The sequence below is a fragment of the Stegodyphus dumicola genome, chromosome 1, assembly GCF_044657685.1.
Source record: "Stegodyphus dumicola isolate Sdum_Otavi_A_Nest chromosome 1, ASM4465768v1".
Taxonomy (NCBI): Eukaryota; Metazoa; Arthropoda; class Arachnida; order Araneae; family Eresidae; genus Stegodyphus; species Stegodyphus dumicola.
The window spans coordinates 166,717,798-166,745,366 of record NC_140768.1 but is presented as its reverse complement, the minus strand read 5'-3'; the positions used below and the strand labels follow the sequence as shown (position 1 = coordinate 166,745,366).

At 33.1% G+C, this 27,569-nt stretch overlaps 1 protein-coding gene across 3 annotated transcripts in view; it reads right to left on the bottom strand.

Annotated features, from left to right (window-relative positions):
* Positions 1–27,569, bottom strand: part of LOC118192107 (uncharacterized) — a 243,404-nt gene that overhangs the window by 21,881 nt on the left and 193,954 nt on the right. For all 3 annotated transcript variants that reach the window (XR_015042880.1, XR_015042879.1, XM_085822981.1), the window contains one exon: positions 13,249–13,288. Coding sequence is in view for 1 of the 3 variants with exons in the window: in XM_085822981.1 (XP_085679107.1) it covers positions 13,249–13,288 (40 nt within the window). In the remaining 2 variants the exon portion in view is untranslated. The remainder of the gene's footprint in view (positions 1–13,248; positions 13,289–27,569) is intronic.

Genomic DNA, 27,569 nt, shown 5'->3' with positions numbered 1-27,569 from the left:
CAGAAGAGAATGTCCGAGAACCAGGAGAATGAGTTATAACTCGCAATAAGGAAAGAACAAAAAAGAAGTTTTTCCCCCCTTTTCACGCATTATCACTGCCTTTGGAGATGAAAGGAAACGTTTTCACCACAAACACTGACTTTGCATTTTCTGCTTTCAAAGCAAACAAAATTGCCCACATCAAAATAAATAATTCATTATTATTCCTTCCTACTTCCTTTTGAACGATGATCCCCAGAATTTCCGGGTATCGAAGTTCAAAATCCCCGGAATTCTGGGGTTTCCCTGGAGCACAAACACCCCTCATGTTTTTATCAATTCTGTCTACGGCTCCCATAAATTGATTATAAACTTTGCAGGTTTGGCTGCTGGACTTGGATCTTCTTTTTCTGCTTCTGAGAATAACGACTGACAAGGCACACAGAATTGACATCAGCTCCAGATGATTCAATTGTCACTATACTGTTATAATGCCATCTGTTAGATAATCAAATTTGCTTCTTTCTTTTTTGAGAGGACTGTCTGATTGCAGCAAACATCTGTCAATACGATCTTTTTGCATTGTACTTGTTGCCTGATGACCCGTTGAACTAAGCTTGTCGAGCAGTGAAATACTGATGAGAAATTTATCATATACAAAATGATATTATACGAGGCATGCTTCTGTTAAGTGCCTCACTAAATTTAAAGATCAACTGAAGCACCAATACCATACTCAGCCTATTTTGTGTTCAGGGGTTTAACCTGGTACGGCTCAAACCAACAAATGTAGCCTAGACGTATCGTACCATAACAAAATTTGTATCCAAAACGAATAGATTTGCCACAAATAAATTGTTTACATCCATGGCGACCAAACTTGGGAACCACAGACACGTCAGAACTGAAATATGTTTCATTTAGAACTAATTTCTCTCCCAACCTGTTCTTTGCTATAGAACATGCATCGTCTGGGAACTGAGATATAGCCACTCAAAAATATAATTTCTCAGAAAGCACTCGAACTCAGAGTTAATAAAGATTTATACCTTTACTTGAAGCATATAAATTACAGTACAATACAATGAATTCAATGATTTCGTCATCAAGAAAAAGTTTAAGAATCTTTTCACTGTTGTGAGAAATCATTTGTTACTTCTGTAACTCTTCCCTTTCTGGGCTGTGTATTTAGATCAACCTTTCTCCATTTACCTATATTTCTTCCCTCTTTGATGGAGGCAGTTGCTGCACAGTAGGTGTGGACACAATTTCATTTTCAGAAGAATCATCTTCAGGTATGAATAAAGGATAATCTGGTTCAGCCACTGCCCGAGAGTTGCATCCCGCGAAGGTGGAAATGCTCGATAAATGTCTATACGTCAATGGTTTTGTTGGAGCTCTCGACAACGTTTCATCTGCCTTTCAGATGTCGTGTGAAGCCAAAAGGATTATGGCTGACGCAGGAATGAATTTATGTAAATGGAGTTCCAACAGCAAGGAACTGTTACAAATATGGGAAGACAAGGGGTTCAAAATCCATCCCATTCATTCAGAGGCCAGTCCTACTGACAAACTACAAAAGGTTCTCGGTCTTCCGTGGCACATGCATCAAGACTACATCACTATTGATGCGAAAGATTTACTCGAGTATAATAAAGGAGAAAGTGTTACAAAAAAGACTGTTAAAAACAGCAGGAAAATTGTACGATGTGCTTGGTCTTCTAACGCTGTTTACAATCAAACTCAAATGTCTATTCCATGAACTGTGGCTTAGGAAGTGTACATGGGATGCAGAACTTCCAGCAGACCTTCTTCAAACGTATACTCAATGGAAGCTTGAGTTATTTGATATTACGAACTTACAAGTCCCTAGGATGATCCTCGACGGTAGCCTAGGTGATGCCAACGAACTTCAAATCCATGTCTTTTCCGATGCCAGCCATAGAAGGGCATAAGGAACTGCAGTATACTTAAGAGTTCAAAATGCTGACAAAATCTCGGTAAACTTAATTGCTTCTAAGAGTCGTGTTGCCCCATTAAAGAAACTGTACCAAAACTTGAACTCATGGGAGCTTTGCTCGCAGCCAGACTCGCGAAAGAGGTAGAATAAAATGTAAAATGAAAAGGGACACCTACAGTTCATTTTTGGACAGACTCCCAGATCACATTGTTCTGGATTAAAGGACCTCATCATAAGTGGAAACAGTTTGTTTCCAATCGTGTGAAAGAGATTAAGGCTCTTAGCAATCCTGAAGCTTGGTCACACATACCTGGCAAACTAAATATAGCTGACCTTGTAACAAGAGGGGCTAGTGTAAAGGATCATTTAAAAAATGAGACCTGGTGGTCAGGTCCTGAATTCTTAAGAAAAAATGAAGTCTCAGTATTTCAGGGTAATAATTCTGTTCCTGAAGAATATTATATTTCAGAATTGAAAAAAGGTTCCTGTGTAGAAGGAGATATACCTCTTATGTTTTGCTATAACTAACCAGAGTGTTTTGTTTTATAATGATCTGCTTAAAATTACTAATAATTTTTCTAAACTTATTCGTATAGCTTCTTATGTTTTTAGATTTATTTATAACTGTAGAAATCCTAAAGATAAAAAAGGTGGGTATCTGAAGTGTCAAGAGTTGAACAATTCAGAATTTGTTCCCTTAAAATTTGCCCAAAGTGAGTATTCGGAAGAAATTTCTGCCTTAATGAAAGGTGAGAATGTATAAAAGATAAAAGTAAATTAGCTTCTCTTAATTGTTTTCTTGATAAAAATGGTCTTATTCGCATTGGAGGACGAATAATCAATTCTAGTGTTAACGATAACATTAAACATCCTATTGTCCTCTCATCTAAACATCCCTTAACTTACATGATTGTAGAGTATTTTCATTTGAAATATTTGCATGCAGGATCCCAGACTTTGCTGTACCTAATACGGCAAAGGTATTGGCCATTAAATGGTAGGAAATTGTGCAGATTGGTGATACACAATTGTGTCATGTGCACAAAGAACAAACCAGTTGAAGAGCAACAGTTGATGGACCAACTGCCTAAAGAATGCATAGAACCTTCTCCTCCATTTACATAGGCATAGACTTTCGCGGACCCTTTTACGTGAAATTCAAAGGACAGAGGAAAGGGGTAATGAATAAGATATATGTTGCAATTTATGTATGTTTTTGTACTAAAGCAATACATCTAGACTTTGTGAGTGATTTAACATCAACAGGTTTCATTGCTAGTTTGAAAAGATTTTTCTCTAGGCGAGGCAAGGCTTCTAAGATTTTCACTGACAATGGACAAAATTTTGTTGGCGCAGATGCCAAACTAAAAAGACTTCAGAAAATCGTAAATTCTCCAGATGAACAATTGGTTCAATATTTCACAGAGGAAACAATTGATTGGCATTTTAATCCTCCAGGATATCCTAATTTTGGAGGATTGTACGAAGCCAGCGTAAAATCTTTTAAGTATCATTTAAAATGCATAGCTGGAAATTCTCATTTTACTCTGAAAAAATTTATTACAGTATTAGCGGAAATTGAAGGAGTTCTAAACTCCAGACCATTGACTCCACTGTCAGCTGATTTTGATAACTTTGAAACCCTAACCCCAGGGCATTTCCTTATTGGGAGACCCATCACTTCCATTGCAGAACCCCCACTTACAGATATGAAAATAGGCTTAGCAAGTGGGAAAAGGTTTTCAGATGCTCTAAGAATCTGGAAGCTTTGGAAAAGAGATTACTTGAATAAATTGCAACAATGCCATAAGTGGCAGTTCAGTAAAAGTTGGAACCTTGGTGCTGGTAAAGGAAGTAAACCTGCCATGCACCAAGTGGTTAACAGGAAGAGTAGAAGAAATATTCACTGGAAGTGATGGGAAAGTAAGAGTTGTGAACATACACTTGCCACAAGGCAAGATACTTAAAAGATCTGTACGATATATTTGTGTGTTACCTGTGTACTAGTTATTGTATTTAAGTTTCATTTCTATATTTAATATTACTATTGTACTTTGAGTGTAATTGCTGTATAACTTTCATTTAATTTTATATTGTATTGTTTTATAAATGATAGAAATATTGGATTAATAATCCAATCGGCGGGGAGTGTTACGAGTTTGAAATATTTCTTTCTGAACTTTTGTGGCAACACTGCGCAAGAGCGAGTGGAGATCGTCTCGGCAACGAGGAAGAGAGTTTTCACTCTCGACCTACGCAGTCATTAAGCAACGATGGTTCTGTTCTCGGTACGAAACATGTAACTGTAATTTCTGTAATTGTAAATAGTTCTGTTCATTAAAGTTTGTGTTGCAAAACTAACTTACAGTCTACTAATTTGACAGATACACCTAACAACTAATTTAAATCTAAATTCTGAACATTTTCTAAATTTTTATCGTATATCAGTTTTCCCTTAACAGACATTGCAAGCAAAGTAATTTAAGTAAAAAAGAGGAACATTTCTGAAATCAGAAGACAGAAATTTGCTTCATGCAGTCATCCTTTAACAGTAAAAGCTTAACTACCCGCATACTTGAAAATTGGCGAATATTCGGATAGTCCAGCGTAACTTGAAAAAGAGGAGCGGAGGGGGGGATAGACTGTAGCCATTTTTTAGATTTTTCCGCTAAATAAATGCTTTTGACATTTCGATATGTGCATCATATAAAAACAAACCAATGGAACAGAAAAATATTCTGCTTTGCAAGCACAGTAAAACTCTTTTTTTTTAAGTGTTCATAAACAAATCTCGGACCGAACATCAAAATTAATTATCTCTGCGAAATATCGCAAACGTTATTGTGCAATACGTGGGCCGTAATTCTTCTCTACATGATATTACACAATCAGATTCAACAGCTGCCGGTATTGGGAGAATAAAGAACTAAATAAAGGAAAAAAACGAGACTTACCAATCTGGGGTGTTTTTTATTCTAATTTTCAACAGATTGCGTTAAATTTCTGGAACAGAATCATTCTTCGCTTGGGTAGGTAGAACACAAAACTTTTAGTCCTATTCAATCCAGAGTGAAAAGTGACAAACAAACAAACAAAAAAAGTCCATTGCTTGTTTTGCAGCAAACTGTAACAATTTCAATATTCGAGATTTTGCGGAGAAAGGGGAAAACCTCCCCATCTTCGTACTGTATAATGTATTGGCCAACAAAATGAAATTATTTTGACTGTTCGATTACTTTCCCTTTATTTAAGCCATTCCGAATATTATTCCTTAGAAAGCTAATCTGTGTTAAAACACAACCATTTTTGGAAGTTTACTATACTTCAGCAGTTACTGCAACTATGTTATTATAAACATTCATACATATGCTCATAATATAAGCATAATGATCATAATAAACACGAATATGAACTGACCAAGCGGAACGAGAATGCAAATTAAGATCTTGATAGAAATTCAAACGTGTGTAGTATTTGGGTGGGAGGAAAAGAATGCCGAATGTACCGGAATTTTCTACTGCTTTCGCAATTCTTTGACGAACAGAACGACGGGCACCTGTCTGTACTCTCCGCGCACACCAAAGGTTATGTTAATGCAGAGAAAGGGGGGAAAAGCTATTTCCGGGAGTATGATTCACCATCTGACATTCTATATTAGGAAGAAAAGTTGTTTATTTAGTTTCGGCTTTGGTACGGGGAAAAATTGCGCGTTCATTTAAAAAAAAAGCACTAAAAGCAAAAAATAAGCACTAAAAAAGGCTTTAAAGAAAAAGTAAGCACCTATAAGGGCCTTTATATTTTATTTTCAAATATAAGGACTTATAAGCACTTATAAGGACCGCTACTAACCCTGTTAGTAAGATTGGCAGATTTCGTGCATGCTGGAGAAACTTGGCTGGAAGGAATTGATTTTTTAGTTATTTCATATTAATGTTCCATTTATAATTTTCAACACTGGTATTTTAGTGTTCAGATTATGAAAACAGCATATCTTTAGTTCCAGTAAATAGGAATAAATAAGTAGGAATTGACTTTAATATGTGAAAAAACTGTATTAGCATCAAGTGTCATTCTCTTCCAAGTTAAAAAAAAAAAAAAAAGAGTATTTGAACTTGAGTGGATGAATAAAAAGTATTTTATAAACGACTGAAAATTTGAATAAGATATAAGGAGAGTTTAACCTAATAGTAGGAATTTAAAAATCTGATGTGGACACCACATGACTTCCTCCTACAGAATATTAAATTATACGTATTTTTTTGCTGCATTTCATTTAAACTTATTACCTGAAATTTCATTACATATATTTCATATTCAATCAATTTAGTTCTCACTTCTTGGCAAAGCAAGAACACATAAAACCTCAAAATATCTTTATTAAAATACATTTATTAAAAATTGAAAATAAGGAAAAACACAAAACACCAAATACCGTTAAAACGATGAAAAAAAACAATTTTTACAATTAAGATTACGGTTTCTATGCAAAAATATTAAGGAATATTCTTTGATATCGCCAAGAGATGGCATTAGAAGTCCATCTATTGGCTTACTTGACGCTTCCCCTTCTGAGCACGCGACTTGGAAGTTTTATTCTTCTTGAAGATAGAATTCGATGCACTACGCAATATAATTCAATTTAGATTCTTTGATGGAACTATTCAGTTCTTGCTTTTTTAGCCTTAATATTCGATTCAGGCATTTTAGCTTACGTTGTATATATGTAAATATTAAGTTTAATTAAAATTTATGTAAAACCCTCCAAGGCCATGCATCTGATTTTGGATTATGAGTGATTCGAATTTGATCTAGAACTTTTGTTTCAAAAACAAGCAATTCAGCCAGCAGGCAAGGAGACAGATTTTTTGGTGCACAAAACTAGAAGTTTCCTTTTGATCTCACTTGGCAAAAAGACACAATGTGCAGAAACTGAATTCACTATTCTGCTATATTTCAAATGTAAACAAATATGGATGCTATGGTAAAAATAATTACACTTAGGTGTGCTTAAACAACTTTTAAATTGTTGATAATGCTACAACTATTGCATGCAGATTAACTAAAGACGAAAAAACCTTAACCGGAAGACAAGAACACCATAACTTTATCATTTTATAAGGCAAAAAATGTGCAATTTACCAACATCTTATTTAAAAAAAAAAAAAAAGAAGAAGAAGAAGAAGAAGCTCTTGTTATAGCATATACAAAATTTCAACGTTCTGAGGCTACTCATTTTTGAGTTATGCGAGATGCATACATAGGTATGTACATACATCATGAAAAAAATCTCTTCTGAATCCACGTCCTTTATTCTATCCATACAGGGTGACACTTATACAAGGTTCATATAGATGATACTCATACAGGGTTCGTACACATTTCTGCACATGAAAATTAAGTACTTTTAAGGACCATCAATGAAAAAAATTAAGGACCTATGAGCAAATAGCAAATTGATAAATTCAATTTAAAATATTATCTCTGCCTGAACTTCACTTTTGTAATACCATCCAAAAAAATAAAATAGATCTGTAATTAGGATGCATTATTATTAAACATCATTTAATTAACATAATTATTAAGTTTGAGAATAAAATATACTTTATGCAATTTATCAAATAGCATTAAATATTATACACTTATAATAGTTCAGCATATTTGAGAGAAGATAAGTGACATTTTATTTACGTTAATAGTTTCATGTTGATTTTTTTTTACGTCTCATTTTGTCACATACTTGCTCAATCTAGAGGTTTAGTAAATAGCAGGTAGATTTTATGTCAAGCAGCATAGGTTAAAATGAGAAGTAAAATCATAATCAGAATGATCTATGACAAAAGACCGACTGTTGTCACCACTGCTCCTTGCCTAGAAAGAGAGACCTGCTGATCAGAACAAAACTGAAAGGCCTGATGTGAGCATGGTTGACAAGTTTTGAAAGTTAGTTGGGCTCTGTCTGATGCAGTTAGTGTCGTAGCTTCGTGTAGAGTTCCAAGGGTTGTAACTAGCGTTGCCACCTCTTGACTGTCAAAATCCAGGAGAGGAAAAAGTTTCCAGGAGAAGAAAAAAGGTTTCTTTGACAGTCGCAACTGAAGAAAAATTGGCCTCCTGAATCTCATTTAAAAGTATTTCTTGAGCTGCAGGAGCAAGCACACTCTCACAAATACTTGTACATTTCATTCTACCACAAGAAATCATTTTGCCAAAGAAGAATCTAGAAATAGAGTGCTATACAGTTTGTTCGGAATCCTGGTTATGGTGGTGCTTAATCCTACATAACTATGATGGTGCTTAATCCCATGATAGACTGAAGTAATTTCAATTGCTGATATAATGTCCTTTTCTTTTGAAGATTTCTTTATGAAAAAGTTCAAAACTGATTACGAAGAATCCCTATTCAATATTAACGATTGATGTTTCTTGCTTTGATAATGTACAGCTAGGTTAGAGTTATAACTCTACCATCCTCATACTTAATATTAACCGTTTTCTGACATAATTTACATTCTCCATTAAAGCTGTCTCTCTTCATAAGCCAATCAAATTAAGTTAACCACTTGTCTTAAAACGACGTCGAATATTTTGTCTTTTTTTGTGGCACTTGTTCACTTGCAGAATCAGAATCGTTTTTTTTTCACTACACATTATTATGAAAGCATTTAAATAATTTCCAAATACACATTTTCATGGATAGCTAGCTAATTGCAGACTAAATTAAAGAATATAATGAAAATGAGAGGGTGGGGGGGGGAAATGAGGACACATGAGCGCGACACGCCGGCATGAAACCACAACTCATCCCTAAGGCGCTTATTCACCGCTCACCGTAGATCGCTGCTGCAAAGAATATGTATTGACAATAGATGTTCTTTGGTTGCTGTGCGCAGTCGTGTCATTTTCGATGCTCTCAACCATTTCGTCCGTGCGCATTGTATCGTTCTTTTCGAGAAACCTGATATTCCGGGAGCCGGGAGATTTTAATTTTCAGGACCCAATTCCGGGAGAGGTAGAAACCTTAGTTGTAACCCAGTTAACATATTTTAAGGTTCCAATAAGCCACTAAAGCACCAAAGGTGATACTAAATTGCTTTGTATTATTTTAGGTCTCACTAGATACAAAGAATAAGTTTTACATGACTTTTTACATTTTTGTGTTTTATCTTGTTATAAATAATTGATGGTTAGTTGACTTTTAATAGCACAAAACCTTGAAGGTTATTATGTGCCGCCAGACGAACGGTTCATAAAATCCAAAATGCACAAACACACTGTATCAGATGAATTGTTAAAATGAACATGTAACGCTGACGAAGGCATGGAGAAATGCTCTAGTAACACGTAGAGCAGGATAAAAGGAGAAAAAACTTCAAATCATATGGTTAAAAGAGATGTCTTTTAAATATCTTTTGAGGGTGATGTGAGGTTTCCTTCCAACGAGATCTGTTAAGTTAACATTCGTCGAGTTAAAATGATAGTCATGTTTCTGACTAAAAGCAGGAGAACAGGTTAATGTAAATAACTGAATTAGGTAGTTAGATAACCTTAGTCATTATGGATTTACATGACCACTATTAAATTTTACTTATTTTTTAATAATATTTATTAAAAAGCCCTATTAAAATCACAATCTAATAAAATTACACAGTTTAAAAGACATGCTATTTATGTCATTGATATGTTTTGTAGCAACAACACTCAACAAAATATTTATGCATCTTTTTAATCTGAAGCGTGCCCAGACATTTTGGCTAATTTATATCGATTTCCTTCTCTTTGAGCATTTTTTCTAAGAATTAAAAATGTCTTTCAATATGCAAACCAACCTTCTCACTAGTTTCTGTGTTCTTTATCTCCTAACTTGTCAAACTCCCCACAATGTACCTATGAGGGTTTACTTGATCTGGTAAAAGTTAAATAGTCCAACACCCTCCCGACAGATGTGAAGCAAATTATCGCTATGTCTGAAAGTTAAGTTAGACAAAGTTAGACAAAGGTGTAAATAAGCCTCTTATTTAAAAAGCATTTAAAGGCATATTCTTATGCTAACCAAATCAATTGCAGTTTATGGTGATGTAATTAAACAAGAACAGTCAAATTCAAACAAAAAAGGTGGACTAGTGGTCAAAGACTATACAATTTAATTTTAACTTAAGCTGGCTCAGTAACCCTATTGTCATAACTAATTCAAATGCTGGCAGCGATAATGCAGACAAAAAGTTACAAATTATCACAGCTGGCAAGAACTAATGTAGCGAGCAAACGGAGATTAAAAACACATTCTGTCCCACACATCAAAAACCTCAGTTTTAAAACTATCTAAGTGATTTGCATTCTGGGGAGGAAATAGAAATGGGAAATTATAAATAACTGGCTAATTTACATAATAAAAACTGTATATATATTTGAAGAATAATTTTCTTTCTCTGTATGTATTTGGTTTTTTTCTTCAACATGCTTCCTTTTCATTTTAGAATTTTTGGATTTAATTAAAGATTTCTGTTATTTAAAAAAAAAAAAAAAAAAAAAAAAAAACAACTAAATGCATTAATGATACACCGAGCAACACAATCTAGAAATGGCAAAACTTTTAGAATTTAGAGCAGGCACTGGAAGCAGAATTTAAAAGGGCACTAGTGAGCAAAATTTAGGATCGACAGATATAAATTTAATATTCCATGTGATTTTACCAGGTGGGAAAATGCACTCATCATCATCTAGCATCAGACCTGTGTATTAAGGTATATTAGATGAATCTTTTAAATTGCCACTTTACAATTTCTTTACTATCAAAAATTTCCTTTCTATAATGCCTGTCCATGTGATATGATTAGAAGCATTTTTAATATTTCCCGTGCTTGTGTCTAGTGAAAAGTAGAGAAAATAAAGGAAAGGTAAGCATAAAGAAGAGGGGGGGGAACCCTCTAGTTTCAGAAGTAAAATGTTCAAATATTATGTTTTCATTGTTCTTTCAAATTTTCTTCAAAAAGTAAGAAATTCATTGCAAATTTTCTGTAAAATACATCCATTATCTGTTAATACCATACAGACATTTGTCATTTTGTCACATTTTTCAAGAATCTTCTAGAATCGTGGGACTATAAATCTTGCCTTAAAATCCTTCTAAACTTTCCAAGCTTCAAGTTGCAGTTCAGCAATCCTGCTTCAAGTTGTAATGTCTAATGTCCCAAAGAAAAATTACTCCTACCAATTTTGTAACAGCGAACAGCCAGAAATAATTTTGGGGAAAAACAAATCAGACTTAACTTTATAGGGAAAACTGATGCATATCCTGAGAATTCTGAAACAATTACATGAGAAAATTCTTATCATGAAAAAATTAAAAGGAAGATATTTTTAATTAATTACATAGCTATTTTGCTTTTGCTAAGAACTGTTTCATAAATTGTGCATTATATCTTGTTTATTTTTCAGATTCAAAATATTGTATAATAAGTAGCCAAAATAGAACTTTATGACATCAAAAAATAAAAATGTTATATTTTAAAATAGAATTTCCATATATTACCATTATTTTAATGAAACATATCAAATGTTATAAAGTTTAAAAAAAATTGTCGAAAAATTGCCAGATCTTGGAATTAAAAATTTATGGAAACTGAATAGAGCCGTCCCATCCCCACAAGAAAAAAAGTTATTTAGGATCTCTTCATTAGAAAAAGGTGAAACAATTTCGAAATGCTTATGTTTCACTTCTTACTTAGAAACTCGAGTATCCCACCATTTATATTAGAAATAGGAACACATTATAACCCATTCAAAAGACAACCATATTTATCAGGGAATCATCAAAAATATACCTCCAAAATGGCAATTCACACTCAAAATTTCAGTCGTACAAACAGACAGAAATTTCACATGATTAAAATTAAGGACCTTCTCCCAATTTTGGCTGAAATTAAGGACTCTTCAGGACCAAAAATCAAATAAAAAAAAACTTAAGGACTTTTAAGGACCGTACGAACCCAGTCATAAACATCATTCAATTGCACTCGATAGCAGTCAAAGCGAATATTTTTGTTGAAATACGATACCCAAAATTTTCCCATGATTACAATACTTCCTTAACTTCACACAAGGAAGTAAAGAAAGAAAGGGGGGGGGGAAGAGAAGAAGAATTCTTTAGCTGGTATGTACGTGCAAGAAACTTCTGGAAAGTGTAATGTGTCAGGTATTTAAATGCCTTTTAAAAGCATTTAAATGTCCATGCTTACAGCAAAAATTCTTTATAAAATATTTAAAATGGGCCCCACATTGGGAAAAACTGGACTAGAACTTAAAAAACTAACAAGAGTAGACAGAAGAGGCTTTTCAAAAACTAGTGACCAACATTGAAAAATTCACATAGCTGGCATTTCCACTTTGTGACTGGAAAATTAAAAATACAATGAGTGTCTAATATTCTGTGGATCCCAATATATATGAAGCAACCTGGATAGCTGATAATTTGAAGGGTACTTCATGCCATGAAAATGAAGACTTCACAGACTACCAGTGAAAAAAATCATAAACTCGTAAAGGATCAAAATCGTAAAAAACAACCTTATATTTAGCGTAGGTATAATGAAACACTCAATCGATTTCGAGGGCAGCTAAAGGTCCCTCCTCATCAGGAGAAAGAAATACCTAGAAAGAAGAAAATAAAGGAGTCACAGAAACACGTGGTCCTTATCAGCACTGCACGTGGTTATAACTAGATTTTTAATCAATCGAAATCGTAAAAAACAATCTTGTATTTAGCGTAATAAAGGATAAAACCATAAAATCGTAAAGGATGTCAAAATCATAAAATCGTAAAGGATGTCAAGAGTATGAAAGATACAAAGCTAAGAAAAGACTGCAGGTAATAGAAAATATTCACAAGAAATAGAGCAATGATACAAATATAGTAAAATGTTGAAATTGTGGGGGCAAGTAGAACATAAGATATGGCTAAATACATTCTTGATGACCTTTGGAAATAATTTACAAGTTGGTAACTTAATAAGCTGTGAGTATTAATAGTCAGCTGAATGTGATTCAGAGTTTACTCTGCAACTGATTTTGGGAACTTACGATATTTTTCATGCACTAAGGAACTGTTTAATATCTGTATTCTCCTTGAGCTATTTATTCTACTATATTACTAAATAATAAATTATCAATTTCTTCCTTCTTATCTGAGGTGATTACTTAAAGAACTATCAACCATAAAGTTCACAACAGTATTAATCAGTATTTAATATAAAAAGAATTAACACTAAATACTAATTTCAATTAATCTCTTTAAAAAAAAAAAGAAATAAAATTACCTTATTAACTTTTGACTTGGTCCAAGAGTATTCATGTTACCTATAAAATGAAGCAAACGCATATCTTAAGTATTGAAAATTCACAGGTTAGGATACAAGAATAAAAGCGATGAAAATAATAAAATCAATTATTACAGATAATTCTTCGGATTAAATTACAACTGCTATTTAATATATTTACTACTAAATAAGAACACCTAATACCTAAAACACAATTAGAAGACTTTAAACTAATGATGAGGCGCTACTACCGAACCGGGTATTTTGTAACGGGTATTGAAAATCGGTACATCCAAGTACCCGTTACTTCAGTACCAAAATCGGTACTTTTCGGTATTCGTTACTTCTGTACCAAAACGGGTACTTTTCGGTATTTGTTACTTCTGTACCAAAATGGGTACTTTTCGGTATTTGTTACTTCTGTACCAAAAAGGGTACTTTTCGGTATTTGTTACTTCTGTACCAAAAAGGATACTTTTCGGTATTTGTTACTTCTGTACCGAAACGGGTACTTTTCGGTATTCGTTACTTCTGTACCGAAACGGGTGCTTTTCAGTATTCGTTACTTTCTAACAAAAATATGCGTCTCTTCTCGGTATTTTGGTATTCGTTAACCGAGGATCGATGAGGGTTCAGCTCTCTTCAGTTTTGGTACGAGGACAATAGTATCTGGTTGTATTTGCGAAATGGTGGATATGCGCTCCTTGTGTCCATGAATGGTCTGCTACTCAGACACTTCCGTAGTTGACATGTTTTCTGATATTCAAAATCTTACTCCGTACGGATAAAATCAAACATGTGGTGACGTGGCAGAGTTCCTTCAGTGCGCAAAATCTTTAGCTGTGTATTTCAGTACTCCAAATCGTTACTAGGGCACTTTGGTACTCCAAATCGTTACTAGGGTACTCCAGTACAGCAAACCGTTACTCCGGTATTTCGTTACTCCAAATCGTTACTTGGGTACTCGGTACTTGAAATCGGTTTTTGGTACTTTTCAAAGTAACGGTTATTTGAGTAACGGGTATTTTGTACCGGGTACTTGTCTGTACCCATTACTCTCGTACTGGGTACAAGAATGTACCGAAGTTGCCCATCACTACTTTAAATCTTTTCCTCTTTCCACAATAATTAGACAAAAACCTAGTAATAAGCATTTCCATTTTTCTAAATATGTAATCCATTTTTAATATATCTGAGAATGTAAATGTGCAAAAGGATCATGTAACCAGATAACAACAGTGAGCTTCAAAAAATAAGAAAATGATTGTTTATTACTTTTCCACTTAATAACTGTAATAGAATAAAAGGTTCAGAAAGTAAGAAAGAAAAAAGATAAAGTTTCTTATGTTACAGTTTCAAATGCAATTTGAACATTTGAATTAATCAAAAGAAATTGCAAATAAATTATATAAATTATTAAGTTTGGTCATTTATGAGAAACTTTTTTTTATTATTATTATTTTCAATGAAAGTTTTTTTTACCATATAGACAAAATAAGAAACATGGTTTCAATCTTTTAAAATTTTAAACATTCATCTCTATAAAGTTAAAAGGGTTATAAACAATGGTTTAGAATTTTTTTAGAAGCAGAAATTCTTGCTTTTTATTATAAATACAGATAAAGAAATGACCCCTCGAAGACAGCAAATTCAATCCCCCCCCCCCAAAAAAAACTTAACTGCACTATTACTCCAATGAAAAGATAAATGAAAATGGTATCATATTCTGGATGTAAATGTTTTACCTTTATTAACCCTTTGACGCACGCAATATTATTATTATAATTTTTTTAACTAAAAACTCTAGAAATTGAATATTATGATCCTAGAAACAAATAATATGTGAATTAAAAAAATCTACTCTTGCCCATTGTTCTGTGGGTGGTGGTTGCACTGTGAAAACACTGTGCGTCTATGACCTTGAAACTTACTGAGGTAGTAGGGGGGACTTACCTTTCTCCATGTGAGTTTCCAATAAATAACGAAATTTATGAATTAAAAAAAAAAAAAAGTATGTAAGAATTGCATTATATACAATATTTTTACATAGTAAATCTTCAGAAAAAATTAAGCATTTATGTAATTTTTCTATAGCAGTGAAAATATAAGTACCTACATAATAAGGACGTTTGACTCAATGTGTATATATATATATATCAAAGTCACTAAATTAAGGATTCTTCTTCTTCTTCTTTTTTTTTTTTTTTTTTTTTTTGTGCGTGTGTGTGTGTGTGTGTGTGTGACACTGTTCAAAGCATGTTTTGTCTTTTCAGTACATGCATAGACCCACATTGCATGTTTCACACATGCATCTTCTATGAGGTTTCTTCCTTGTGCTACAAAATATACACTGCCTGGATCTAAATTTCACTGGTATATGTCCAGCGTTACTTAGTTTCTTTTCATCTGGCACATGAAATTCGTGGTTTTTATGTTAATTTGAGGGTGGGGGGGGGGCTTGGTCTTTTTGGCTTTGGTCATTCGTTTCTCATTCATATTTCGTCCCAAAATATTCAGAAAATATATTAAATTTAAATAAAATTTTATGCATTTTCTATTTTTAATTATAGCAAAGTATATTTACATTAAATTTAAACCACAGGAAATAATTTATAAAATCACAATACTAGCTTGGGAAGAAAGTGTGTTGAGGTCAGAGAATAGACTCTGGAAAAGAAAGACCTTTATACTGGGCAGATGCATGTATTGTTTAGTAATAAAATAACTCTGTGGTTTCAAAACCACTTATCTATATACAGGTAAAAATAAGCATTCCTATTTGAGAAGCAATCAAAAGTAATTGTGAAAGGCAGTGGTTTCAAAGCGCAACCACCGAGCCTCTAGAGCACTGTGACACAATGCTCTAGAGCAAATGCCATACATATAGAGTTTTTTTTTTATATATATATGCAGTTTAATTATTGCTATTTTTTATTGTTTATGGTAGAAATCACGATGTGCGATGAATAACATTTGAAATTTAAAGTTGCTTATATTAATAAAAGGAAGTTATTTTGTCTCATTGAAAACGAATTTTAAAAGGCATCCGATTTGAAGTACTAAGACCTAAAGCATGTATGATTCTGGAGTCATTTTGTGTTATTTAGAGGTAAAAGATCAGTAATCAATTGATTTTCACTCAAAATTTTCGAAAAGAGGAGGAGGGGAAAAAAATTGAAAATTAGCGGTTTCACAGCAGGCCATAGGGCTAAGCAGAATGCATTCATTTAGCAATGAATTAGTTCAAATTCTTTTATATAAATGAACACATGACACAGTAATGATGTGTGTGCTAATATGGTTGTATGTAGGTATCAATAAACATATCTTTGACATTTAAAAGAGTTTATATAGTTAACCCTAACTTTCGTAAAAAGATCACACACCCATACACATAGAAAAAAAGTGTTTGTTTTTACTTTAGGATGAAAATATATATATAAATAAATAACTTACTTTAATAAATTTCAATAATAAAAAATAATTTTCAGAAGTGAAAATTATTATTACTTTTACTTGATAAAATACATTAATAAACTTTTACATTAATTTAAAAATACAAGAAAGATTATTTAAAAGGCGAAGTAACAAGACCTTTCACATGAAATGGAAGGCAGACACTCAATGAGCTCAATCTCTGCCAAAATGTCCCTGTGAGAATCACTAGAAATATTGCTGTCTAAACTTTTTAGAAAATTAATCATCACTCTCATTCATTCAATAATTGGCTTCACTTACAATGTGAACATATCCTTCGTCTGATAAATAATGCCTGCTTGCCATATTAAACTGAAGTTAATGTTTTCCAAAATAAAAAGGGAAGAAGTTAATGTTTTCCAAAATAAAAAGGGAAGTACACAAAATATAAGTGATAGAAGCAATCAATGCAAAGCATAACAGAACCCCACATAGTAACTCTAAAAGATCTTACATAATAAACAAAAACAGAATAATAATAATAATAATAATAATAATAATAATAATAAAAGGATTTGAATGGGAATCAGATATGCAAATGTTTGTGTGGGGAGTTGAAGAGACGAGTTGTTTGTTTACATTATGCTTCTCCTTTGCAACAGCTGACATCAACGTTTCCCAGAATGTGATCTAATCAAGTAAATATCCTAAAATTACAATATCCAGTTCAAAAGTAATGGATACAGGACATCATTTAGTGGTTTTTAAAACATTCCATGGCACTGGCACAGATGTATGAAGGCCGGTGGGAGAATGAAAAAATACTCGTGCATGCCAAAGTGCTGGCTGGGAAATGAGTGCATTTCTGCTGGCATGTAAGCACGAGTCAGTGTGAAAGGGTTAATAACTACAGTCAAAAGTCTTTAATTCGGACTTGTCGGGACTTCAGCGATTCCGGACTATAGATCATCAGTTTAAATCTGGTAAGATGGCATGCAGAAATTATAAAATTAAAAATATGAAACCGTAATTTATGAAATAAAGAGCAATTACAATCTAAAGCAAGGATGTCAAACTCGCGGCACGCATGCAGCCCACAACAAATATTTTTGCAGCCCGGCCAATATATCGCCAAATAATAATACAGTCAAAAGTCGTTAATTCGGACACCCATAATCCGGAATGATCTATAATCCGGACCTCAAAGCTACAAACTTTCTGCGCATGCGTCGCGTTGACGCAAGACCTTTACCGCTGCTAATTTCCGTGTGCGCGTGCGCAAAATACGTTTACGAATGCGCGTTTAACGTATAACGGACGGGATAAGCTAAGCTAAAATTATCTAATTATCTATTTCAATTAATGTTGCAGATTGCGTTGTTCCTTAATCTTCGAATTGGATCCGGATTATTATTTTTTGCAGACTGTTAGAGCAATTTCATAAAAGTAAGCTTGAACTTTCGATTATGTCAAATAGAATTTCCGATATATATTTACTAATATGTAAAGGATATACAAAGCGAAAGTATCTTTCGGAGTCCATTAAACAAAAAGTGGAATTGCTGCAAAAAATGGATAAAGTTTATCTAAACTTTGTTTATCTTTAACGCTGCGGGGGCGAGCATTGAATTGGAAGTTGATCTGTCAACACTATCCTTATCTTAAGGGCAGATGTTTTTATTTTATTTGGCTTATAATTGCTTACTCAATGTAGTATTTCATCTCGTCTTTGATATGATTTAAATCAAATGCCTCGTCATTATAATTCGCTTCCGATAGCGAAGAAAGTGACAGAGGTTATTGAAAACGAAAAAATTTCGATTGACAAATTAGTCGGTATTCTCGACACAGCAATTATATCACTTGAACAGCGGAACTTTGTAACTGAACAAGAAATTATGTCTGTTTATAGAATTAAAGAGAATGTATTATCACATAAAAAATGAAGCAACTTACATTGAAAGAAATGTTTAATAAAGTAAACAAATAAATATTAAGCTTTTTTTTTTTTTTTTTTTTGTAAATTTTGATACCCTTTAAATCATAATTGTTCTTTATTTCGTAAATTACGGTTTCATATTTTTAATTTTATAATTTCTGCATGCCATTTTACCAGATTTAAACTGATGATCTATAATCCGGAAAAATCGATAATCCGGAATCGCCGAAGTCCCGACGAGTCCGGATTAACGACTTTTGACTGTATATAATAATAAAATATCATATCGACGAAAAAACAAATGAAATGTTTACTGCTAAGTAATTAACGATAATTTATTCAGTGTTGTTAGATTACTCACAGCGAGCTGACACACACTACTTAAATTACAAATGCGTGTGAGTAGCTTGCGTTCAGCTACCTTCGGCTTTGGGGGACACGTGCACTCAAAACTTGTACGCATCCCCCGATAGCCGAATGTGGCCGAACTCATGGTCTCAGTTTTCCAATCGTAGTTTTGTACGATATATTGGTGCATGCACTTTGCTTTATTATTAATTATTACTTAATTCATATTGTTACGGATTTCAAAGGTATTTATTTAGTTTTTTTTTTTTTTTATTTAGAATTGTAATTAGATTTGCTTCATGTTGCCTTAACAGTGCAGACGATTTTTGAAAAGACAGCTGCGTTGGAAGGTTAAAAATAGAACAGCGCGTGCATTTAATACCTAATAAATAAATATCTCGTAATTGCTGTTGCCATCCACAAAAATTCAGATATTTATAGATGTTTCCAGTATATTCGAGAATTATAAAGCTTATAAAAGCCAAAAACAAACAACTCATCTCAGTAGTAGCTGTAGTTCTGGCGAACTGTTTGTTTACTTAAGGCTGTGATTGATTTGTAGTGATTTTGCTGTGAGATAAAATTAGTTTCTCTGTTTTGAATTGATTTTTGCTAAACGTTTGACATTTTGTGATATTGTTAGAATATTTTTTAAGAAATATTTCAGAGTTTTGATTTATCTCTTGTGGAAAGAATAAATTTTTGTTAACTTTTTAATGTTAACCGTGTTTATTCCAGCCCTTTGTATTCAGTATGTCTATATTAAAACCAAGTGGTAGTAAAATTAAACGAAAAATCGCTAACGAACATAGAATATTCCAAGTAAAATGAGAATTAGAATATTTTTGCTGTGAAATAAAAGATAAAATAATCTGCTTGATATGTAATAATACTATTAATGTACCAAAGTTATATAATATTAAACGTCATTACGAACAACGCAAATCGAAATATAACAATTACGAAGGATTGATGAGAGAAGAAAAGCTGAAAGAGCTCAAGTTAGGAGTGAAAAAGCAACAGTCCATGTTTAGTAAAGTATTGCAAGAAAGTGAAGCGGCAGTACATGCAAGCTATGTCTTGTCCGAGTTGATAGCTAAACATTCGAAGCCTTTTACTGACGGTGATTTCATCAAGGAATGCCTAATGAAAGCTGGAGAAATTGTTTGTCCTGGAAATGTGAAGGCTTTTCAGTCAATTTCATTGTCTCGAAATACAGTTGCGGAAAGAGTTATTGATTTAGCTACGAATTTAAGCGATCAGATCAAAGCAAAATCATCTAGTTTCGAAAGTTTCTCCATTGCCTGTGACGAGAGCACGGACATTAGTGGCAAAGCTCAATTAGCAGTGTTTCTTCGTTCTTGTGACAAGAATTTTAACATTTTTGAGGAATATGCATTGTATTATACATCAAGAAGTTCTATGCACGAAAGTAATAAATGTGGAGAATGTTTTGTCATATATAAAAAAAGTTTAAATTTTATAAGATCTCTAGGTTTAAATCAGCGTCAATTCACTGCTTTCTTAAGTGAGTTAGATAGTGAATATTCGGGTTTGTCCTACTATACCGAGGTACATTGGTTATCTTGCTCCAAGATTCTCAAATAATTCTGGGATTTGAAAGAAGAAATATGTCAGTTTTTAAAAACGAAAAATCAAGACAGAAGTTTGTTTTACGATCCAATATGGATACAAGATTTATCTTTCTTGGTTGATATAACCAAACACTTAACCGATTTAAATTTATCGTTACAAGGAAAAGATCATATCATTACGAACATGTTTGACATAATTAAAGCATTCAAACGTCAACTAGTTCTTTGGGAAAAAAAACTTAAAAATGAAGATTTGATGGACTTCCCGATGTGCAGCATGAACAAATCAAGTTCATCATGGAATTGATAAACAGATTTCGGAATAGTTAGAGAAACAAAGGATATGCCTTTATAAATTTTTTGCAGCAATTCCACTTTTTGTTTTGATGCACAACCAAACATGCTTTCGCTTTGTACATTCTTTGGCAGCTCCAGAGCTGTAAAGCCGGTAGGGAGAATGACTGACTCCTGCTAAAATTTTAGACTATGGCTCCCTCATATATATTGTTACGTTATTTCCTTCCTGCACGTTCGTATGGGGTTCATATGGATTTCGAGTGAATAATGACAATACTACTTGATGTATCAAAACACACTTTATTTATTTACCAATATTGATCAGGACAGCTCCAAAACACTTTTACAGTCATCAAAGATCTATTATATACTCGCTGGAACAATCAGCGACACAGCCTTCACACTGTCAGGCAGTAACAGTGGAGACAGCTTCACTGCAAAGTGCCAGATTACAGCTCCCGACACTGCTTAGGCGCACAACACTCTCTCTCGACGATGCACTAACCGCGATAGACAAAAAGATTCCTTCGGTGCTCTCGACAACCCACTCAGCACTCGCTGACCGACTGTCAACTCTATCGACTCCCTATGGACTAACTGATTCGATACTGACGAGACACACTAATTAACTGACTGCGGACCAGCAGGGTTTATATAGCTCGGTTTGTGTTCGAGAACATTCTGGGCTAAACCGATAAGAATTCGTTCCAGAAGGTTCTCCATGCGTCCATGGCATATCGTCAATTTTGTCGCCAAATGGGCGATTACTCGCCAAATGTGGCAACCCTGCTTTCCTAGCTAGTTTATGGCAACCCGTAATATCTTTGCGAGGAAACCATCTTACCACGCCTGTACATTTCATAACAATATTATTAAGAATAGTCACTACCTAACTACACTAGCACTGGACTCGGAAATATATGTGTCGGCGGAAAAAATCAGACATATGATGATCTAGAATTAGTTAAAAAGGTATCTATTTTACATATTTGTATAATTGTTTTTAAAAAAGTACATTTTTTAAATAATTAAAAGTTTAATATATATAGATAAGTAGATATATTTATTAATAATAATATAATAATACATTAATACACTTAACTTTCTGAAGCTGGCCGGTACAGCAGTTGTACCAGGAAAATGACTTTCTTTAACGCCGGCTCTGGTACAACTGTCGTACCAGCTATGCCCTCCCTATTTTAGAGAATCGCCTATCTGTAGATGTCTGGGTGGTTCATTGTTGCTGCTCAGAATAGCCGCTGGCTACGCATTATTTCCCGCTTCTTATCAGTTTGGCAAAAACCGCAGGTTTCGTCTCGTGCCAATATACTTGAAAATCAAATAGAGGCCATCTCTCTCTCTCAAACTGTCTCATAATTTTAGTGCTAATATTTTTAGTACTGACTTTTGCTATGATTAAAACGTCAGCGATTTTGCATGCTCTTTAAGCTTACCAGATTTAATGCTTTTTAATCATAGCAAATAAGAATAGATTAATATTTTAGATTTAATGCCCTTCTAGAAAATAGGTAAAACCGCTTTTATCGTTTACTTCCTTTTTATACTTATGAGTAATAAGCTTTTTTTGGGGGGGAGGGGGCATAAAACCCTTAAGAACTGTTAACTCATTCAAAGTGCTTCTATTATGTAGGCAATTTTGTCTGATTTATCAGGAGATAAATAAGAGACTATTGTATGCATAATAGTTTTTGTGATTTTCATTCATTCAATGATTTTCATTGATTGTAAACTAGATAAAATCAATTTATCTTTAGACACTCTTTTAGGATAAGATCTGCCAAAAAATATTTAATTATCAGTAAAAGTAAAGCTCATGTTACTTCTAAATTGAATCAAAACATCAGTTAAATTGTATAAAATTTCAACCAGTTTTATTTGCTGAAATTCTTATACTCCTCAAGAGATAAAGGGAATTCAGACAAGTTAATAAAAAAATATCTTTAAAAGTTATTTTGTCTGTAATAATACATCAACTTATTATTAAATATATGAGAATTAGGATTGGATTATGGAAAAGCACACAAATGCTATCAGCTTAAGGGAATGGATGCTATCGTGTAAACATTTTTAAGAGAAAACTGTTCGCATTTACGTTCCTGGTAGAAAACTCCACATGTAATCAACCCGTTCTTCAGGTTTGATTGGATTAATTTTGTTCGCTTACTGAATTACATCAAAGCAAGCAACAATTAACTGTATAAGGGGAGGGATGCTTTCGCAGAGGACTTTCTAAGAGAAGCTGCCTTGTATTTACGTTACACAAAAACCATGAATCTAACCCTTTAGCTGGGATTCAAACCTGAGCGAGCTACAAGTGTTCAGCCACCTTTACCGCTCTACTGTAGGGCCTGTAAAAAAATTGATAAAGTATTGAAATAACCGGTTTAATTTACTAACTTTTATTTCTCAATCAACAGTACATAAATTACACATATGAGGGGATTATTTGTGAATATATAAACTGTATTGCCCTTTTCTCCACTATTTCATATTACGATGGAATTATTGAATTTCAAAGTTTTTTCTCATGAATTAATTTTGCTCTGTTCATGATTTTTTATTTTTTCAAAGAGAAAATTTCACACTTTAAATAAAAAAAATACACGAGAAGATACTTTATATGCAAAATTTGGTGTAAACAGTTTTCTTAATTTTGCTTTGAAAATATTCCAGGGTAATCGTTTTCATCACTGCAAGAAATATGAAAAACAGATTTACTACATTGGAAGAGTCAACACCCAGTATGTCCTCATTCTTTTGAAAACGTGAAAGATTACTCTTTCTAAAGTAAATTAGAAACTATATTATGTGCAAATAGAATATTCGTTGAAAATGAAATAGACTTCAACCAAATGGTTTTAGACGAAATTTCTGCTTATGAAAAGAAATTGACGTATAATTAATTCTTCATGAACATTGAAAACTGTTCTGAAAAATACTTTTGATGATTGCATGTATAGGTCACAGATTTTTTTTTCTCTGCTAACATAAACAAAAGCCAATTTTACAAAGAAAAATTCTCGTTAAAGATATACCTCCTTTGCCTAAAAGCCCAATGTAATATTTGTTAAAGTTTAGTGGTGAAACGCAACCAATGTATCTGGGATTCTCTTTTTTATATTATAATAAAAAAATTAACAAAAAAAGCAGATTTAAAGCAATTGTTATTGTTATGTAAAGCTTTATTATTGCTGTAAGTTCATCTCGAAATTTAATTGTATTGAATCTCATTCTAATCATCTAATGATAATAAATATTATTATTTCATTAAATTGGTCATTACCATTACTTTGTTAATGAAAATATGTTATTAAAAACTATATTCCAACCTGCAGACTTACAAAGTTGGTTCGTATTTACTATATTTTGTAAAATTTTGTTCTCGTTTTCTAATTTCTAATATGAAAATACGCGAATATAAATGAAGTGTGAAAACAAAGTTATAAAATTCACAAATTATTGTCGAGATTGATCAGAAATAGTGAGTGAAATATAAACACTGCATACATTTTGTTCTAATCAATAGTGCACTGGATATGCATAACTTCATTTAAATGAAAGCAAAACAATCGCAAATCTAGAAACCCATCTACTAAGGGACAGCGTCCGACAAACATGTAAATTTTACTGCATCCATGGAGGGGGACTAACAACTTTTCTCATTAGGAAATTGTCAAAGAGGGGGCAAAACTGTTTTGGATCGCGCCGGTCTGAAGGCTTTATTATGAGAATTTCGGTCCGGTTTTAGAAAGTTAATATATAACTACAGTCAAAAGTCGTTAATTCAGACACCCATAATCCGGACCTAAAGCTACAAACTTTCTGCGCATGCGTTCCATTGACGCATGCGCGCAAGACCTTTATGGCTGCGAATATGCGTGTGTGCAAAATACGTTTACGAATGCGCGTTTAATGTATAACGGATGGTATAAGCTAAACTAAAATTATCTAATTCAGTTAATGTTGCAGATTGCGTTGTTCCTTAATCTTCGAATTGGATCCGGCTTATTATTTTTTGCAGACTGTTAGAGGAATTTTATAAAAGTAAACTTGAACTTTCGATTATGTCAAATAGAATTTCTGATATATATTTACTAATATGTAAAGAATCTACAAAGTGAAAGTATGTTTCGAAGTCCATTAAACAAAAAGTGGAATTGCTGCGAAAAATAGATAAAGGCATATCCTTGTTTATCTAACCATTCCGAAATCTGTTTATCAATTTCACGCTGTTCTGCGTGTGTTTGTGGGGGGGGGACGTCGCGGCGTGCAATGAATTGGAAGTTGATTTGTCAGCACTATCCTTAGCTTCAGGGCAGATGTTTTTATTTTATTTGGCTTATAAATCCTTACTAAATGTAGTATTTCATCTCGATGTACTCCGTCTTTGATATGATTTAAATCAAATTCCTCGTCATTATAATTCGCTTCCGATAGCGAAGAAAGTGACACAGAGGTTATTGAAAACAAGAAAAAATTTCGATTGACAAATTAGTTGGTATTCTCGACACAGCAATTATAGGACTTAACAGCGGAACTTTGTAACTGAACAAGAAATTATGTCCGTTTACAGAATTAAAGAGAAAGTATTGTCACATAAAACGAAACAACTTACATTGAAAGACATGTTTAATAAAGTAAACAAATAAATATCAAGCATTTATTTTTGTAAATTTTGATACTCTTTAGATCATAATTGTTCTTTATTTCATAAATTACTGTTTCATATTTTTAATTTTATAATTTCTGCATGCCATCTTACCAGATTTAAACTGATGATCTATAACACGTAAAAATCGATAATCCGGAATCGCCGAAGTCCCAACGAGTCCGGATTAATGACTTTTGACTATAATATCATATTAAAATAGATTGTACCTTTTGAAATCAATTAAAAATGAATATGTATATTTAAAAAGTAAATAATCTGCAGGTGTTACAGAATCCTCCTGGAAGAAGGCATGTCCACTTTCAAATATATATATTTTTAAAATTTTTAATTAGCTTGTATCATTTTAAAATAACTTTAGGAAAATGTCAAAGAGGCGGGCAAAACTGTTTCCAATCGTGCCAGTCTGAAGGCTATATTATGAGAATTTCGGCCCGGATTTAGGAGGTTTATTACTCCTAAATTGGAGTAATAAACATTGGATGAAGATGTAATTGATAAATTTGCTTCATCCATTGGATGAAGCAAATTTATCAATTACATCATCCTAGTCGATCATTTCAAATTTTTCTCTTTCCACATTTAAAAATGCTAGATGACTTAGGGGATCTTGTGCCATCGTTGATTGCAAATATGTCAAAATTTATTTTAATTTTCTGAACGAACATTCATAGCTAGAATTTAATAATGAAATAGTAAGGAATGTTTGAAATGCATCTCTTAGATTTGGAAAAACATTTTCTCCGTAGATCTGTAATAGAGTTTTAGATTTAGTGTCTTTTCTGCTGCGGAGTAACATTTTGCAGTCACATTCCCTGCTCAAAACAATTAGGGGATAATATTATGGTATAAAATAACCATATAATCGACAACCTTTTTAACAAAAGGAAATAGAAGAGATTATAAAGGAAAATTATAACGTTTACGAAGTTGGGAATGTGCAAATTTAGTCTGTGATGATGAAAACTGTGCATTTTAGATAAGGAGTAAAGAGCGACGTGCAGCATTCCTTTTGTAGAAGGAGATTAAAAACAACTGACATGCTTTGAATGCTTTGGGAGCAGTGAATATGCGATGTCTGAGCAAGATGACTAATCGGCAGCCAGGAAGGCCATCAGTCATTTACAGAAGAGTCAAACACAATACATTCTAGTGGAAGCTTTAGGAGTTTCCCAAGTTATTGTTTTAAAACAAAAAGCGGAAGCTATACGTGCATAACGTTTTTAAAAAAAATAAAACTATATCTCTATTTTTAGAGAAATAAAGTGGTCAGAAGATTTTGTATGCGAAGATATTTGGTTGATGTACTACAAACACTTTATTACACATTTTATCAGACAAATCGAGAAAATAAATAATTCATTATATTACAATAATTATTAATTTTGAATATATTTTCCAGAAATCGATCAAAATAAAAACTGAAATTTTCTGGAAAATCTTGTTCGGAGACCATTTGGTGCCCCTCTGAGAGCAGCACCCAGGGCATCATACATCCGCTTGCCCCCTCTCGCTACGCCACTGCAACAATTGGATACAGTTTTGAATCGGTATTATTGCTTCCATCCATAGAGAGGCAAAATGGAACAATTTTAATGCAAGCAATAACTGAAGATTAATTTTTCATACACATTTCTTTAACAATTGCAGCCGTTTTAGTCTCTGCACTTGAGTATTTTCTTAGTGATTTCGCTATCCGGAAACATTTTTCTAAATAAAGTTGCAGCATGATACGATGCATTCAGTTCCAGTATAAAAAGGCAGAGAACAGGCATTCAGCATTAGTAACTTTTGGGTCCTTTTGTTTCCATAGTGAAATTTAAATTTTTAATGGAATTCATGTTGTTGTTTTGTTTTTGTGTGCGCATATGTTTGAGAACATCGGCTTTTCCACCATGTGAAACCGAAAACTCGCAATCGCAAACAGTACACATTGCATATGTATTATATTTCCTTGAGGAAATAATAGACGGAAAATCATCTATGTATGATTTTTGAAAAGTACATGAGTATTTTAACATTTTTGCAGACATAA